The 16607-nt window shown below is 37.1% G+C and overlaps 2 protein-coding genes and 1 long non-coding RNA gene across 25 annotated transcripts in view; 2 read left to right on the top strand and 1 right to left on the bottom strand.

Moving 5' to 3' along the window:
• The window catches only part of LOC123381126, a 29260-nt gene extending 20598 nt beyond the window's left edge, over nucleotides 1-8662 (top strand). For 12 of the 20 annotated variants that reach the window (XR_006587712.1, XR_006587727.1, XR_006587725.1 and 9 more), the window contains 6 exons: nucleotides 2912-3025; nucleotides 4677-4761; nucleotides 6514-6615; nucleotides 7293-7516; nucleotides 7627-7757; nucleotides 7955-8662. This is a non-coding gene — a long non-coding RNA (uncharacterized LOC123381126). Of the gene's footprint in view, nucleotides 1-2911; nucleotides 4762-6513; nucleotides 6616-7292; nucleotides 7517-7626; nucleotides 7758-7954 lie in introns of all 20 variants that reach the window. The other 8 variants (XR_006587723.1, XR_006587718.1, XR_006587715.1 and 5 more) reach the window with 5 other exon arrangements.
• The window catches only part of LOC123381124 (ankyrin repeat domain-containing protein 26-like), a 297965-nt gene that overhangs the window by 217013 nt on the left and 64345 nt on the right, over nucleotides 1-16607 (top strand). The gene's annotated exons all lie outside the window — the stretch shown is intronic.
• The window catches only part of LOC111558517 (ankyrin repeat domain-containing protein 26-like), a 52020-nt gene continuing 37583 nt past the window's right edge, over nucleotides 2171-16607 (bottom strand). For all 3 annotated transcript variants that reach the window (XM_045041236.1, XM_045041237.1, XM_045041238.1), the window contains 5 exons: nucleotides 11995-12285; nucleotides 11243-11457; nucleotides 9776-10004; nucleotides 4037-4082; nucleotides 2171-2412 (listed from right to left, as the gene is read on the bottom strand). In XM_045041236.1, the coding sequence (XP_044897171.1) occupies nucleotides 2279-2412; nucleotides 4037-4082; nucleotides 9776-10004; nucleotides 11243-11457; nucleotides 11995-12285 (915 nt within the window). In that variant the 3' untranslated portion in view covers nucleotides 2171-2278. The remainder of the gene's footprint in view (nucleotides 2413-4036; nucleotides 4083-9775; nucleotides 10005-11242; nucleotides 11458-11994; nucleotides 12286-16607) is intronic.

Here is a 16607-nt window from a genome sequence, read left to right as displayed (position 1 = left end):
TGTAAGACACTGTGTTGATGGTGATCTGTTGTAAACGGCAAGAGCAAACTAAGAGACTGATAAAAGATATACACTTTAAAAACCCCCACTATCTACATAGTTCTAGAAAACTAGTTTTACATGTTGCAATTTCAAGAAGACATGAACACTCACTATCCTCACATTTACTCCACGTCATTCTTGTAGTAGGAGAGAAAAAAAATGAAAGCTCTAGGAATTGGAAAGAAACGAAAATGCCACTATTTATAGATGATATGTCGCTGCATGCCCCAAATCCAAAGCAATCTGCAGATAAGACACTCGAGTGAGAAACAATATATTGTGGGGAATAAGCTTAGACAATTAAAAGACTAGTTGTTTGGGAAAAATCAGTATAAGAAATGTCTTTCCTGACAAACTATTGGCAGATTCAATGCAATTCCAATGAGAAACGGCTTTGGAGAGCTTGCTAAGTTGATTAAAGAAGACCTGTGGAGCCCTTCCTTCCTTTCTTTGTCATCCCCAACAGTTTAGTTCCCAGTCCTAGAAACAGAGGCATGGAGTTGTGGGGGTCCAGAGTGAGGTGCTGGAGCTTAGAGAATGGGGAAGGCATTACCTGTGGGACAGTCACCCTGCACAGTGTTGGAGCTCAAGTGAGAGCATCCCTGAAAAGTGAATGATATAGAATAATGAAGTATCACAGACTGGACAGGGTGGGGAGGCATCTGCACAGGGGAAGAATAGTCCAGCGTGGGGTTTCAGAACCTGCAGGGGGGCAAACCGTCTGCAGAAGAGGTGGCCTGCCACAGGGTGTCTGAGAAAGGAGATATGTACGTGTCTCAAAGTACTTCCCCACAAAATACTAAATAATTGGAAAGTGGAAAGTTGACATTCCAGGGGAGAAACCTGGCAGATACTACCTCCGGTGGCCAACATTAATATCCCAGTGTTGGGACAAATCAGAATTGTAGGTCTCATGATAGGATGCAAGGAAAAGAGTAGGTTGTAGTGATACTCTTGCTAAAAATGTATGATCTGAATTTTACCGTAAGGAAACCTAAGAAAAATCCACATTGAAAGACATTCCACATTACTGGAATTTACTCGTCAAAAAGGTTAAAAGTCATGAAAGTCAAGGAAAGACAAAGGAACTGTTCTAGAGTGAAAGAGACTAAGACACACAACTGAATTCAATACATGGCTCTGAACAGGACCTTCCTTGGTATTACGTATACTACAGATAAGTGAGCAAACTTTAAAGAATTATGAGGAATAAATGATAGAATTATACTGAACCTTGAACAAAAGAGTTTTAATGGGTGCACTGACTACACACAGATTTTTTTTCAGTACTGGAAATGTATTTTCTTTTATAATTTTCTTCACGGTATTTTTTTCTGTAGCTTACTTTATTTTAAGAATATAGTACGATACATATATACAAAAGATCATTGGTAGTAGCAGTGGTTAAGTCTTTGGGGGTCAAAAGTTCATGGCTTTTTGACTGTGGGGGGCAGGGCTCGGAGCCCTTAACCCCATTGTTCAAGCGACAAGTGTATTAGAGTTAATGTTCTGATTGTGAAGGTTGTATGGTAGTTACGTGGAATGTACTGACTTGTAGGATTTAAATGCTATAGGAATCAGGCATCCCATTAGTAATTTACTTGCAAATGGCTCTGGAGCGGGGGTGGGGGGGGTTCTTTTTGTTGTTGTTGTTTCTCTATTTTTTCTTTTCTCTAACTTTGTTTCCAAAAAGCAAATCAAAAATAACTAACTAAATAAATAGAAAAGGTGAAAAGCCTTAGGCAAATCTCATTTCTCCATGTGGAAAGAGCTATGAATCAGTGTTTACAATTAAAATTATAAATAGGTTTTATGGCTGTATAAAAAAGTCTAATATGTACAAACATTGGCAATAGCCATAGCAGGAATACATCAAACTAACATCTAAATCTTTAGGCCCACATATAGTGGTAAAAATTGGAAAATACAAAAAAGTCATCCATGGACACTACTGAAGTATTAATGACAACTTGGTTGTCTGGGTGCTGTTCAAACAGCAGGGAATGGAACAGTCTGATGTATGTCAAACCCTCTAGTGCTGGTTTCCACGTACAAAATGTGCTTAAAAGTTAATGAGATGCCAAGAAACATAGTTTAAAATATTATACAGATTTTCATTACACACATATGACACAAAAACATTTTCCTTTAATCAAGATTTTTCCATATAGTGTGTTCAATGGGGAAACAATGAAAATGTTTTGTAAGCACCCAGTAAATTTTTTCTATTTATTTTTCAAATCATATATTTTTTGTTCAAAATTTGTACATATTCTCGTGACGCTTTCCATACTGGATCTTGATTTAGAATTGAATCATCAGTAGATACTAAAGGAGTTCTACAGGATCCTCGTTCAAATTCGGGAGCAACTGAAAAGGAAAAGAAAGAATTATCTTCTGTCTCAAATACTTTTCACTACAAGTCCTTAAAAAAAAAAAAGAAAGATGGGGCGTCTGGGTGGCTCAGTCGGTTAAGCGGCCGACTTCGGCTCAGGTCATGATCTCGCAGTCCGTGAGTTCGAGCCCCGCGTCAGGCTCTGTGCTGACAGCTCAGAACCTGGAGCCTGTTTCAGATTCTGTGTCTCCCTCTCTCTGACCCTCCCCCGTTCATGCTCTGTCTCTCTCTGTCTCAAAAATAAATAAACGTTAAAAAAAATTTAAAAAAAAAGAAAGAAAAGATAAGAAAAGAAAAAGAAAAAAAAGAAAGTTGGGGCCTTTATGAAAAGGTGTCAAGAAAATTGAAAAGTAACTATGTACAACTGCATTATGAAACCCGAGATTAGTATTAAATATATTTTGCTCAGGGTTGCACACTGAATGAATTGCTATTGTGGATAAATATCAGAGTTTCTGGTTTTTTCATTACAAGGTGAAATTACAAGATGAGGACACAGTCCACCCTGAACAATCATAAACGATAAACTGAAAAATCAAACAGGCATTTCCAAACATTTCTGAACAGGACCTTCCTTGATATACACATGTAAGTGACAGGTATAAAACACAGCACTACTGGAACATACAGAAGGGACATCCCAGTTTTGCATCAATATTGTCTGCTTTTTGGTGAAGGTGATATGTAAGCTGACACCTGAAGGACAAGAAAATAGTATGCTAGGTAGAGGGAAGAAGCATATAGAAAGAGCTAGATGTGAGGAAGAACACTTGTGCAATTATGAGTAGTTTAGTTTGACAAGGTGCTAGAGCAAAGCAGCAGAGTAGGGCAAATAGTGAGACAAGGCTGAATAATCTGGCAAGAAGCAAACTGATTTGGGTGTTTTCATTCCATGCTAAGGAATTTGAAGTTTCACCCAAGGGCAAAAGCAACGACAAAGTCAATGAGTGAAGATTGAAACCCGTTACCTGTCAAGTGACAGCTATATGACCTCTACTTACTTAACCAAGCATTACTAAGATGACTTTGGCTTTTTGGGTCTTCTATCACTAGCGGAAACAACAATTTGATAAAGCACACCTTTTCTGAGACTTGTGCAGGTTGACAGCTCCATAGGGATGGCACCAGTGAAGGAAGATTATCGCCAGAAATAATAACAGATATATAGACTTAGGGAGATTGAAAAAACTTCTTTAACGTTTATTTAGTTTTGAGAGAGAGACAAACCACAAGCGGGCAGGGGCACAGAGAGAGGGAGACCCAGAATCTGAAGCAGGCTCCAGGCTCCGAGTTTTCAGCACAGAGCCCTCTGTAGGGTCTGCACCCACCTGAGCTGAAATCAGTCGCCCAACCGACTGAGCCACCTGGGTGCCCCTAGACTTTTGGGAGATTTTAAAAGAGCTATGGAACAGGAGGACTAAATGAGGAAGAAGTGTGTTCTTCATTATGCTCATGCTTCTACATTTTTTATTAGATATGTACAAAAAAAATGTGAATGCAGTATCCATTATCCAAACAATGGAAAGGGATGCCATTTACTATTTATAGTTTATTTCAGAAATCAATGATATCTAACTTCATACATTTTTGGCAACATACCTTCTTCTAGTGCTCTGGTTACTCCTTTCTCCAACTCCCGCTGCATCTGAGATAAGTCAAATATTATTTAGAATGTGTAAGGTAAACAAAAGGCATTGTAGGAATTATATATAGCTTACGACATGTGGTCTTGAAACAATACTTGTAGAGATTAAACCAAAGCTAGGGATTACTTCCATAGAAAGACAATCACATGAATAAAATAAATTCCTACCTATTTTATGTTAGTTTTAGGTAATGGAGAACAGATACATACATACAGACAGACACACACACACGTATATATGTGTGTATATATGTGTGTGTGTATATACGTATATATGTGTATATTATATATATATGTGTATATATATATGTATAATGCTATTTAAGTGAATCTGATAAAAAGCACAATTAATATTGATCTATTGAATGTGTATAATCTCTGAAAGGTGATGTTTGATCTTACTGGTACAAAAAAGTTTAAACAAGAATCATATTGTATACTGCATTACTACTTGGAAATGATTAGAAAACCTGCCCTTTATGAAAGTTTAATCAGTTTTTTACCTGAATGAATTGTTCCTTAAAATGGGCTTTCCATTCTTTCACTTTTAGAAAAACAAAATTTGAAGGAATGCTTTTGCTGTTAATTTTTCAGGACTGACTCTTAAATACATATAAAATGAAGAAAGTGGGACTGTCATGCTGTCATGTGGAAAATTCTACTGGCAAAAAATTGAGTGGTAATATTTTGCTATCTGTGTTATGACTAAAACACTTATTTCTTTTCATATGCACACAAAGATTTCAGAAAATCTCTTTGAAGAAAGGAAAAATAGAGGGTTACAACAGTTTTCAAATTTAGCTTCTGATTTATAACTTTCTCAATTAGAGATAAGGAAAACAATATACAATTTTCAATTGTAACTTTGTTTCCTTTGTCCAAATTAGGACCAAGTTTGGAAACACTTGACTTATTAAAGTTATGGCTATCTACTGACTTATGAAATGTGTACGAATATTTCCAACTACAGGTGACCCTTGAATAACACCGGGGTTGCGGTGCAGTCAAAAACCTGCATATAATTTTTTCATCCCCCCAAAACTTAATTACTAATCGCCTACTGTTGACCGGAAGCCTTACCGGTAACATAAACAGTCGATTCGTACATGTTTTGTACAGTAGAATAAGCCAGGGCAAAAAAAAATGACATTGAGAAAAACAGAAGGAAGAGGAAATACACTTACAGTACTATACAGTATCCAAAAATAATCCATGTGTAAGTAAAGTAGACCCGCACAGTTCGAAACCATGTTGGTCAAGGGTCAACTGTATATTACAACTGTTCCTATCTAGAATGTTCTTATTTAGATCTTTCTTATACAAGGTAGCCTCTCCCTGAATGCCCCAAACGGGCTCCAAAAGAGCGTACTGAACATAATCAACACTGGTGATAAGGATTCCAATGTCTTTACAAATGTAGGTGTGAGGACAAATGTTTTGGCTGACATGTTTCCCAATATTTTCAGAGACTGTTTTCTCTAATACCTTTTTTTAATTGAAGTATAGTTGACAGACAATGTTACACTCATTTCAGTATACAAATTCAGATTGGACAATTGTAGACACTATGCTATGCTCACTACCGTACGTGTAGTTACCCTCTGTCACCATACAACATTAATACAATATTATTGACGATACTTCATATGCTGTATTCTTCATTCCTGTGACTTACCTATTTTATAACTGGAATTTGTACCTCTTCCTCCTCTTCACCTATTCTGTCCTTACTCTCTACCCACCTCCCCTCTACCAACCACCAATGTGTCCTCTGTACTTAGGATTCTGTTTGTTGACTTGTTTGGTTTTTTTATATTCCACATGTAAGTGAAATCAGATGGTATTTATTTGTCTTTCTCCGATTTATTTCACCTCGCATAATACCCTCTAGGTCTATCAATGTTGTCACAAATGGCAAGATCTCATTCTTTTTGGTTAGCTGAGGTATATTTCATTGTATACATATTACACATCTTCTTTATCCATTCATCTATCGATGGACACTTAGGTTGCTTCCATATTTTGGTTATTGCAAACAATGTTTCAATAAACATAGGGATGCACACAACTTTTCAAATTAGTGTTTTCATTTTCTTTGGGTAAATACGCAGTAGTGGAATTAATGAATATCTATTTTTAAGTTTTTGAGGAACCATAACACTTTTTTGACAATAGCATTATATTCAGGCCTTATAAAATGAATGGGACAACATTACTATACCAGACTTATAAAATTAATAACTCAATACCAGATGATGGGGGAAGGCTTTATTCAAACAATTTTATATTACTATTAATAATATCGATATAAAATATAAACCACGTTTTTTACATGACATGACTTAAGGAACTACCAAGGTAATGTTGCATCTTTTCCCCAAAAGCTCTTTTCCTAAATATTTACCTCTGTGACCTGTATGTTTATTTCTAGGTAAAAACTGTGTTTCGATGGTGAAAATAGCTTTCAAGTCCATGAATGAGGACACATGTGTACTTTTATGTATACCTTTCCATTTATCAGAAATATAAGAGGGTGAGAAAATTATACACAGAAAAAACTATATATCAGCAAATTTTAATTCAAAGAACACTTTTAAAGAATTTTTAATTAGAAGGATTTTCTCATTACTGTCAGCATTCAAATATGGCCCCTAGAAATCTAAGGTTCGGTTGGGGACACCCACCGCAGGATTGAGGGACAAGGAAGTCACAGCCATAGTCTCCATCTCTCCTTTAGTTAGACAGCTCTACTTCTCTCTGTTTTGCACAATAGTTTAATGCAAAAAAAAATTACGTTCTATTCTTTGAAAAAAAAATTATGTTGAAGGTATAAAAGTCACTAATTTAGTCAAAATCCCGAATTTTGCGTAATAGACAAAAAGGGCTCAGAGAGAGTGTTCTTTGCCTGAGGTCATGAAACCAAGTAGATGCAGACCAGGAATCCACTTCTGGTCTTACCAAGGCTAGAGTTCTATGCCAGTTACTTCCTCATAGTCAGGAAAAATATGTATATTTTAAGTATAGCTCAGAGAAAATGAATACATAAAACTTTGTCATGTGGCTCAATAATGTTTAGGTATGAGGCACACGATAGTTGCTCTCTAACTAAATTACAAATTTTAAAGTCGTGAATAAAAATAGAGGAACAGAAATTATGTTAACTCCTTTTAGTAGCAGTCAATTTGTAAGCACAACTGTTTTAAACCACAGGACAGAGAACTTGAGAGAGAAAATCTTCAGGTGAAGCAAGCAAGCTGAAACTGAGGAAATTCTTCCTGAAAGAATGATTTATTTCTTCCAAAGAAATTTGGTTTATCAAAATCAATCAACAAATGAGTGAACCCATGGTGTGGTTATTTACAGCAAAATTTAAAACCCAACAGATTTCTCTTTCCCATCTAGCATGCTTCTGTCTAACCTCTCATCATTAGTTGGTATGTACAAAAGACACAATTCACTTTATTTATAATTGAAATCCAGTCAGAAATCATAGGTGAACCTTCACTTCTCACATTTGGACTTCTCTCTCTCTCCCTCCCGACAGGAAGGGAGACTTACCTAATGGGTGAACTTGGGAGAAGGAGCTAAGCAGTGCTTATGTGTTTCTGAGTCTCCTCTTTGAAAAGATGTGCCTGCCCACAGTAACATGAATTTGGGTCTGCTCTCAGCTCTGTGGTAAGCACCCTGCCCCCAGGGTGGGTGTCAAGCATTTGTTTCCTCAATTGACAACTGTGTGGGGAAGTGCCCAATTTGGGAGGAAGCCCAGTGTGGCTAACATAACCTAAATCATATCCTCCAATTCGTTAGGGTGTATTAGTAATAAAGCTACTACGTTTCTCTCCATCTCCCTGTCTCCTGTGTTCTGAATTTAGAAAGAGAAGAGCAGTGTTGTCGCCTACCCAGTGTCACCTGTCACAGCTCCACCAAGAAAAATGACTAGACAACACTTACAGAAACATTCTCTTCTTCCTTGACTTCATAACTAATGTACATTGTTCAAAAGCAACGCCCACTCAAAAGAGAGAAAAAGTTGAAAGAAACCATTTTAGAAACAAACATAGAAAGTCAGACAAACTGAGGACACAGAGGAATACCTTCCAAATGAAAGAACATGACAAAATAAGAAAAAAAAAACTAACAAAACTAAGAAAAAAAACTAAGAAAAAAAAAACAGAGAGAAGTGATGAGTTCAAGGTAAAGGTCATAAAGATGCTCAGTGAACTTGGGAGGAGAATGAATGGATCCAGTGATAACATCTACAAAGAGATAGAAAATATAAAAAAGAACCAATCAGAGCTGAAGGATACAATAACAGAAATGACAAATACACTAGGGGGAATCAACAGCAGATAAGAAGATGCAGAAGAACAGATCAACAATTTGCAAGACAGGGTAGTAGAAATCATCCAAGCTGAAAAACAAAAAGAAAAAAGAACTTTAAAAATGAGACTAGGTTAAGGGACCTGTGGGACAACATCCAGTGTAATAATACTTGCATTCAAGGGGTTCCAGAAAAAGAAAAAGAGAAATGGGCAAAGAACTCATTTGAAGAAATAAAAGCTTCATTTTAAAAATTCAAATATTTGCTTGATTTAGCTATTTATAAAATGCTCTACAATCCCTCAGCAAGATATTTTATAAAAATTGAAACAGAGGTGCTATTAGTCAAAAAAAAAAAAAAAAAAAAGAAAAAAAAAGAGTGCCATAAGTAAGAGAGCAATTAAAGATGTATTCTCATGTAAGAAAATAGCAAAAATGTAACTTAAAAGAGAAATTAACCTTTTTAGTGTTACAAGTTGATTTAATTCATGAAAAAGGACTTACCATGGGTTCTTTTTTTTTTGTTTAAAGTAGCCTCCATGCTTAGCGTAGAGCCCAATGCAGGACTTGAACTCATGACCCTGAGATCAAAACCTGAGCTGAGATCAAGAGTTAGACGCTGAAATGACTGAGCCACCCAGGCACCCCCTTGGATTCTTTTAAATAGTAAACATTCATATGTCGTTAAGTGTTTGGAGGACGATCATTCACTGACATACAGTGGTGCAAAAACTGGATGATAGCAAAACCTTCAAATGTTTATGAACCACTGCCAACCGAAAATAAGTCCAAGCATCTAAGTGTACCTGTGGTCAACAGGCAATAACATTTACTTTCTAAAATCAAATTTAAATGAAAGCTTTTCAAGAAATTTAACATGGGTCAGTTTAGTTATATTTATTGAATACAGTTAATACTAGGTGTCTCTTGTGGCGCACCTGGGTGGCTCAGTTGTTTTCAGTGTCCAAATCTTGATTTTGATTCAGGTCATGATCTCATGGTTTTGAGACTGAGCCCCACATTCGGCTCAGTGCTGAGCATGAAACCTGCTTGGGATTCTCTTTCTCCCTCTCCTTTTGCCCCTCCCCTGCATGCACTCACTCATTCTCTCGCTAAATAAAATAAAAATTAGTATCTCTTGGAAATGAGAGATCAAGGGACTAATATATATATATATATATATATATATATATACACACATATGTAAAATTTATATATATATAAAATTTACCTCAGTTCTTTCTTAGCATATATAATTATGACTTTTACTTCGTATGTATTAGATACTTAAACAACTCAGAATTTCACCAAATTAAAAGCAACAATTATATCAGATATCTGAAACCCAAAGTAAAACAGATAATATAACTAACCTTCCACAAGGAAGTCTCCCAGTAGGCATATGACGGCCGTGGGTTTAAGGTAGGAATCACTAAGTTTCTTCTTGGAGTAAGGTTTCCATTGAGCACTGAATTATTTCCAAAATGTCCACAATAAGGTGTTTCCAGGCCTAGGCTCATAGTAAGAGTCCTGAGTGAAGTTTGATGCTGCTGTCTCTCCGCAAGAAGTTTTGTATTACTCTCTGACAGTCTCTCATTAGTCCTGTGAAGATTAAAAAACACAAATACATTTTCTTTTTCCCTAAATCATTCCTAAATGACTTACATCTTTTTAAGTTTCCATAATAGTCAATAGCATTTGCCATTGAACAGTGTTTTAACACTGAACATGTGACAGAGCACACCTACTATCTAAAATTATACTTTTAAAATTGTTCTAAAGAAATACTTATGTTTCCAGGGGGATCCCTAACTAACAATTCAAGTTAGGGAAGGGAGAGAAGTGGCTGTCAGTGATGTACATGGCTTAACGAATAATACTTGCTGTCTTCCGGAATGGCTGTACTGACAACATCCTTCAGGATGCCAGTATATATACACACTTATATGTAGTAAACCTGTTTACAGATATAAAAATAAACCATCCCTCAAAGACATTTTCAAGCGTTTGCTTTCACCACTCTTGTACATTTCACTTAGTATCTCAAAGAAACTGAGCATTTGACACCGAGGAATCACTGAGACCAACAATCTCTAGGGGAGATAGTAGATGGCAGACGTGTGATCAGAAAGAATTCAAACAGCTACAGAGGCAATTAGCTTATAACAGTTACCAAGGCACTGGAGGCAGAATCTGCCCTTTCTGTCTTCAGTCTTCCACATACCTCCCTCCCACCACGGTGCTCTTTTTAGCCACTTTGGGAACTCTACTCCCCTTCAGCCCTGTGTGAGTCTTTCTGTATTTCACATGTATGCCATTATGTAAAGTAGAAAAACCATAAAGGACAGTTTGTCTCAAGGCCCACTCTAGTAATAATACCAAAGTTCACAATCAAGAGAATAAATGTACCAAGCTGCCAGGATGAGTAGTAATAGTACTTGACCTTTTAGGTTAAAGATGTCATCTTCCAAAAATGAACTCATCGACATTTCTATTTAGGGTACTTCTGACAAGCAATTTTATAATAATATGCTTCTAAATGAGAAAGCTTCAAACAATGCACTTAAAGACTAGCAGATCCGATCAATGGAAAATATACAGGGCGGGGGCGGTGGGGTGGGAGAAGAGGTCCTGTAAAACCAAAAAGAAGAGGAGGGATGCAAACTGTCCTGGACTAACATTTCAAAGGTAAGTTCACTTAGAAACATCATTTTCCAAAATTACACGATCTAGTTGGCTTTCACTTCCTACTCATCTCATGATCTTGGCTCCACAGAAATTATGCTTTAGAGGCAAATGAATAAGCTAAATTTCTTGTCTATGATTCTGTTTTGGCTTACCTGTTCAGTTCACTTCTCAAGGACTTTCTAACTTTTAATTCTTCTAGGTAGAGTTGCCTGTAGGTTTCCAACTCTGTTTTAGTAGAATCTTGAGACGTCTTCACTGTAGAGACCTGAGATTCCAGATCTTTAATTCTAAGTTCCATTTGACTTCTCGTTGAAGCATGAGCATTTTCTCTTAACTGGTCCAAGTTTTCTTGAGCTGCTGCTTGTGCCTAAAGCAAATTAACAGGATAGTTTTTAAATAGCTATAATCTGAATAATTAATTATACCTGCTTCCTTTAGTTCTGAGTCAATGATTCAGAGAGCAATTTTAAAGGAAAAAAAAAAAGCCTGAGTTAAAATATTTATCATCAATGTCAACTGAATTAAATATGATTTATAAAATTAAAGTTCAATCATTCCTGTATTAGTATTCACACAATCTGATAATTCAAATAATAGAATCAATGACAAAATTTTAAAAGTCAACAATAAACTTAAGAATAATCCAAGTAGAGTGCAATTTTTAAATCATAATTTTTCTTTTCCTCTTCATAGTGAGACTAGTTGTTTAAATCATCATTTTTTCTTATCCTCTCGATTTAGTAAGAACAATGATGAAAACTGAAATCTTTAAAGGGAGGAACAAATGCCTCCAGAAATCTACAGATTTCCATAAAGCAAGTAGAGGAAACCCATACAATACATCTATCCAAAATGTAATTTGCATTGAAATGAACGAAAGCACATTACAGATCAATCAATTAACCTGTAAAAACAGGTTGACTTCGTGTAATTTTTGTACTGTGTCCAGTCGTGCTCTTTCTTCAATCTCCCGTTTATACTGTTCCACTTGACTGCGTTCTACCATATTCATTTCCATAAATTGTTTCAAGTTTACTACTTCTCGTTGTAACTTCTTGTTATTGCTCTCTAGTTTTTCACGTTCTTCTTCGAAAGCTTTCATTGATAATAACTCTTGTTGAAGAATTTGATTTTTTGCATCCAGGTGTAGACATTTTGAAGATGTAGTTTCCAGTTCTGTTGTAAGGACATCAGCCTGCATGAATAAAACACTATAGTTTGGAAGTGGAGTGAAAAGAGTCTAACTCAAAACTACGATCAAAAATTTTTTTTCAGATTTTAAGTAATCTCTAAGCCCAGCGTGAGGCTTGAACTCACAATCTCAAGATCAAGAGTAACTGAGCCAGCCAGGCACTCAAAATTTTAAATAAACTCATTTGCAATAAAATGTTACCTGTCTTAGAATGTGGAACCTTAAACAACTCAGAAAATCAAGAGCAAACTTAAAGCCATCAGGTGTTACTGAAATAGATCTTTGCTATCATTGTCTTTACTACACAACATTTGCACTTGATTCTATACTTTTATTTTTCTATCATTCTTTCATATCTTTCTTTCATAAAATAAGTCCCCTCTTAGGAGAAAGTCTCTTAGCCCTTCCCCCATCTTCACACTCCATCATTTTTAAAGAAGTTTTAGCAGTATCATATTGACTTATGTTTGCGCGCGTCCAAAAATACGTCCCAAGATAAGACTCTGAAAATAAGACTCTAATTCGTGAATCTATAGGTAATGATTCTAATGCCACGGCCTTTTTCTGAGCTGCAAATGTTTTAATGCTAATTTGAACTGCATTCCCAGGAGAAATGATTCTCCAGGTTAAGAAATCACATCTCCCAGTGTAAAACTTTAATTGGATAATCCACATATTTTTTTTGAGGCAAAATAAAAACTTATTTCAATACTGTTATCTTGTAATCCTTTGTTACACTCTAGAAAATAAGAGATCATGCTACACAACAACAACAACAACAACAACAACAACAAAACTGGCTGGAGTTTCAGTGATGCTGAGTTGGAAAGGTCTTCCATCCATTACATATGACTGGTAAGACAAGGTGAGTGGATGTGGTCGTTTTATAAATTTGTTGATACTTCTGTGAAAATCCCTCCCCTTAAATATATGCTAGCTTCAGTAACTGGTTTCTAGTGAACAGAATATGCAGAACTGCTGTGATTTTTAAGGCCAGCTTGGAAAATGTGATACAGCTTCCATCTGACTTTCTTTGTCTAGGGAAGCTCACCCTTAGAACCCAGCCACCACGTTGTGAGGAATCCCAGGCTACCTAGTGAGTCTTCATGTAGATACTCCAGCTGAGACTAGCCAACGTCCTAGCCAAAGGCCAGCCTCAACAGCCAAACACGTGCGTGAACAAGCCTTTAGATGATTCTAGTCTCCAGCTTCCAGTTATGCCAGCTGATGCCAAATGAAGAAGAAATGAGTTGCCCTATGCTGCTTTGCCTAAACTAAAAGATTGGTGAACAAGATAAATGCTGTTTTGAACTACTAGGTTTTGAGGTGGCTTCTTATGCAGCAGTAAATTACTACCACAGATAGTGATACTAAAACCGGTGTGCTGCTATTGAAAAAAACCTAAAACTAAGCTTCCTTTGAACCGGGAGGTAGGTGGAACCTGGAAAGATGTAGAAAAGCATAAGAATGAGACCCAAACAGGGCCTCCACAAGACTCTTAGTGGAAGCCTGATGGCCTGTGAAGAGGCTGACAGCAAGGGTTTCTAAGCAAGTGAAGAAAATGACACTGGAGGAAAGGGAAGTCATGCTACAAAATACCTGAAAGTAAAACGGATAGGAAAGAGAAACTAAAGAAAGACTATGCAACTGAAAGGAACCAGGACTTACTGGGTTCAAGTATCTGTTTCTCATTTACAGCCTCTCTACATGTGGAACTGGCAAATAATGCCAACATGAAGAAATGGCTTTTGGGTTACGAGAAAATCCAGGGTGCTACCAGGAAAACAGAAAGATTTAAGGTATGCCTCCAATTTCTTTAGGGATCTTAAGACTATAAGATTTTTTTTTAAAGTAGGTTCCACACCCGACATGGGGCTTAAACTCAGCACCCAGAGATCAAGTGTCACATGCTCTACCAACTGAGCCAGCCAGGAGCCCCAAGAGTAGACGAATTTTAAAGGCATTGTCATATAAGAGCTTCACAGGAAACCTGAAGCGAAAAGCTGATCTCAAAAGGACTTGGGAGGGTCGCTTTGCTACAACACGGCATGAAATCCAGTACTATTTATAGAAAACTAAAAAAGGTAAGAGATTTATAGTAGCAAACATACTATTTGCTAGCTTGGACTACAAGAGACCAAATCTTGCAAAAGGAAAAGAGGCCTTTGGGTCTTAGAAGTCCCACAGGGAGGAAGCAGGATGAAAAAACAGCTGCAAATACAGGTCATTCCTTATGAAAAGGAAGGAACCAAGAACTCAAAGAGTAAAGAAAGGGAAGAGACATGGAGAAAGTATTCCCGTGGTTAGGACTAAATCCTATCTTAAGAACTGACAGCATGCATCAGGCTATATTTCAAAACTCTTATGGACTAGGGTGCTTCCCATCTTCTTTTTCTGAATGGGAGAGTCTTCAGCAGTTGACTAGAATGTTGCATTTGTGAGTGGTAAATAACTGTCTCTTTCGTTCTCAAGTCCTCATATTGAGAACACTTGCACTCAAGGGGCTATACTTTAGATACCATAACCCAGGCAGCTTATCCCCACTGCACCTGATTAAGATGGTAAGATCTTGGACTCAAGCCCTGAACCTGATGCCATGATAACTGAGACTTGCAGGAGGTATTGGAGGGGGAGGGGAGTGAAAGTATTTTTCAGGTGGGAGGAATACAAACATTTGTGGCCAGTGGGTAAATTATACTGCTTTTTAAGGGTGTCCATAGGTTTCAAATATTAATTCCATAAAAAAAAAAAAGACCATGGAACAACCTTAGTGGCTTGCTCCTAATGAACAGAATATGTGACTATGATGCTGTGTGTATTCCAAGCCTAGGTGACAAAAGGCGATACAGATTCTGCCTTGCTCTGTATCTCAGGCTGCTTACTTGGAATCGAGCTCCCCATCTAGTGAGGAAGTCTAGGCCACAAAGAGGGTCTAGGTGTGTCAGTTTAAGTGTTTCTGCTGCCTCCTGAACTGAAGTCCCAGGCAACAGCCAGCATCAACAACCAGACGTTAGTGAACAAGTCTTCAAATGGATCCAGCCCCAAACCTTTCAGTTGCCCCACCTGAAGCTGAGCGGGGCAGACACTAGCTGTCCTGGCCACGCTTTTCCTAACACATTTGTGAACAAAAGAAATCTAACCTTTGGGGAGTTCGTTAAGAAAGAACCAAAAATGATAAATGGAACAGTGGGTGAAAAAAAAAAGAGATGACACATAAACTTGTATAGGAGAAGTTGGTCTCCATTAAAGTAGGATGTAATAAATGTTAAGATTAATTTATTAACAACCAACAGTGCTAATGAGAAGAAGCAGATAACTAGAAGCAAGATCTAAGAAGTTTTTCTCTCAGTTTTTCCCCAGTTAGGATCATATTAGCTGTTCATTTTCCATATATGGCCTTTATTCTGTCGAGGTATGGTTCCTCTAAGCCTACTTTGTTGAGGTGTGCTGCTCTTCAAAACATCCATCATGACCATATGATCTTGCCAATCGATGCAGAAAAGGCCTTTGACAAAATTCAGCACCCTTTCTTAATAAAAACCCTTGAGAAAGTCGGGATAGCAGGAACATACTTAAAGATCATAAAAGCCATTTATGACAAGCCCACAGCTAACATCATCCTCAATGGGGAAAAACTGAGAGCTTTTTCCCTGAGATCAGGAACACGACAGGGATGCCCACTCTCACCGCTGTTGTTTGACATAGTGTTGGAAGTTCTAGCATCAGCAATCGGACAACAAAAGGAAATCAAAGGCATCAAAATTGGCAAAGATGAAGTCAAGCTTTCACTTTTTGCAGATGACATGATACTACACATGGAAAATCCGATAGACTCCACCAAAAGTCTGCTAGAACTGATACATGAATTTAGCAAAGTTGCAGGATACAAAATCAATGTACAGAAATCAGTTGCATTCTTATACACTAACAATGAAGCAACAGAAAGACAAATAAAGAAACTGATGCCATTCACCATTGCGCCAAGAGGCATAAAATACCTAGGGATAAATCTAACCAAAGATGTAAAAGATCTGTATGCTGAAAACTATAGAAAGCTTATGAAGGTAATTGAAGAAGATATAAAGAGATGGAAAGACCTTCCTGCTCATGGATTGGAAGAGGAAATATTGACAAAATGTCAATACTACCCAAAGCTATCTACACATTCAATGCAATCCCAATCAAAATCGCACCAGCATTCTTCTCGAAACTAGAACAAGCAATCCTAAAATTCATATGGAACCACAAAAGGTCCCGAATAGCCAAAGGAATTTTGAAGAAGAAGACCAAAGCAGGAGGCATCACAATCCCAGACTTTAGCCTCT

Source organism: Felis catus, chromosome D3 (genome assembly GCF_018350175.1).
Source record: "Felis catus isolate Fca126 chromosome D3, F.catus_Fca126_mat1.0, whole genome shotgun sequence".
NCBI lineage: Eukaryota > Metazoa > Chordata > Mammalia > Carnivora > Felidae > Felis > Felis catus.
Note: the sequence above shows the minus strand (reverse complement) of the source record. Positions and strands in the feature narration are given on the sequence as shown.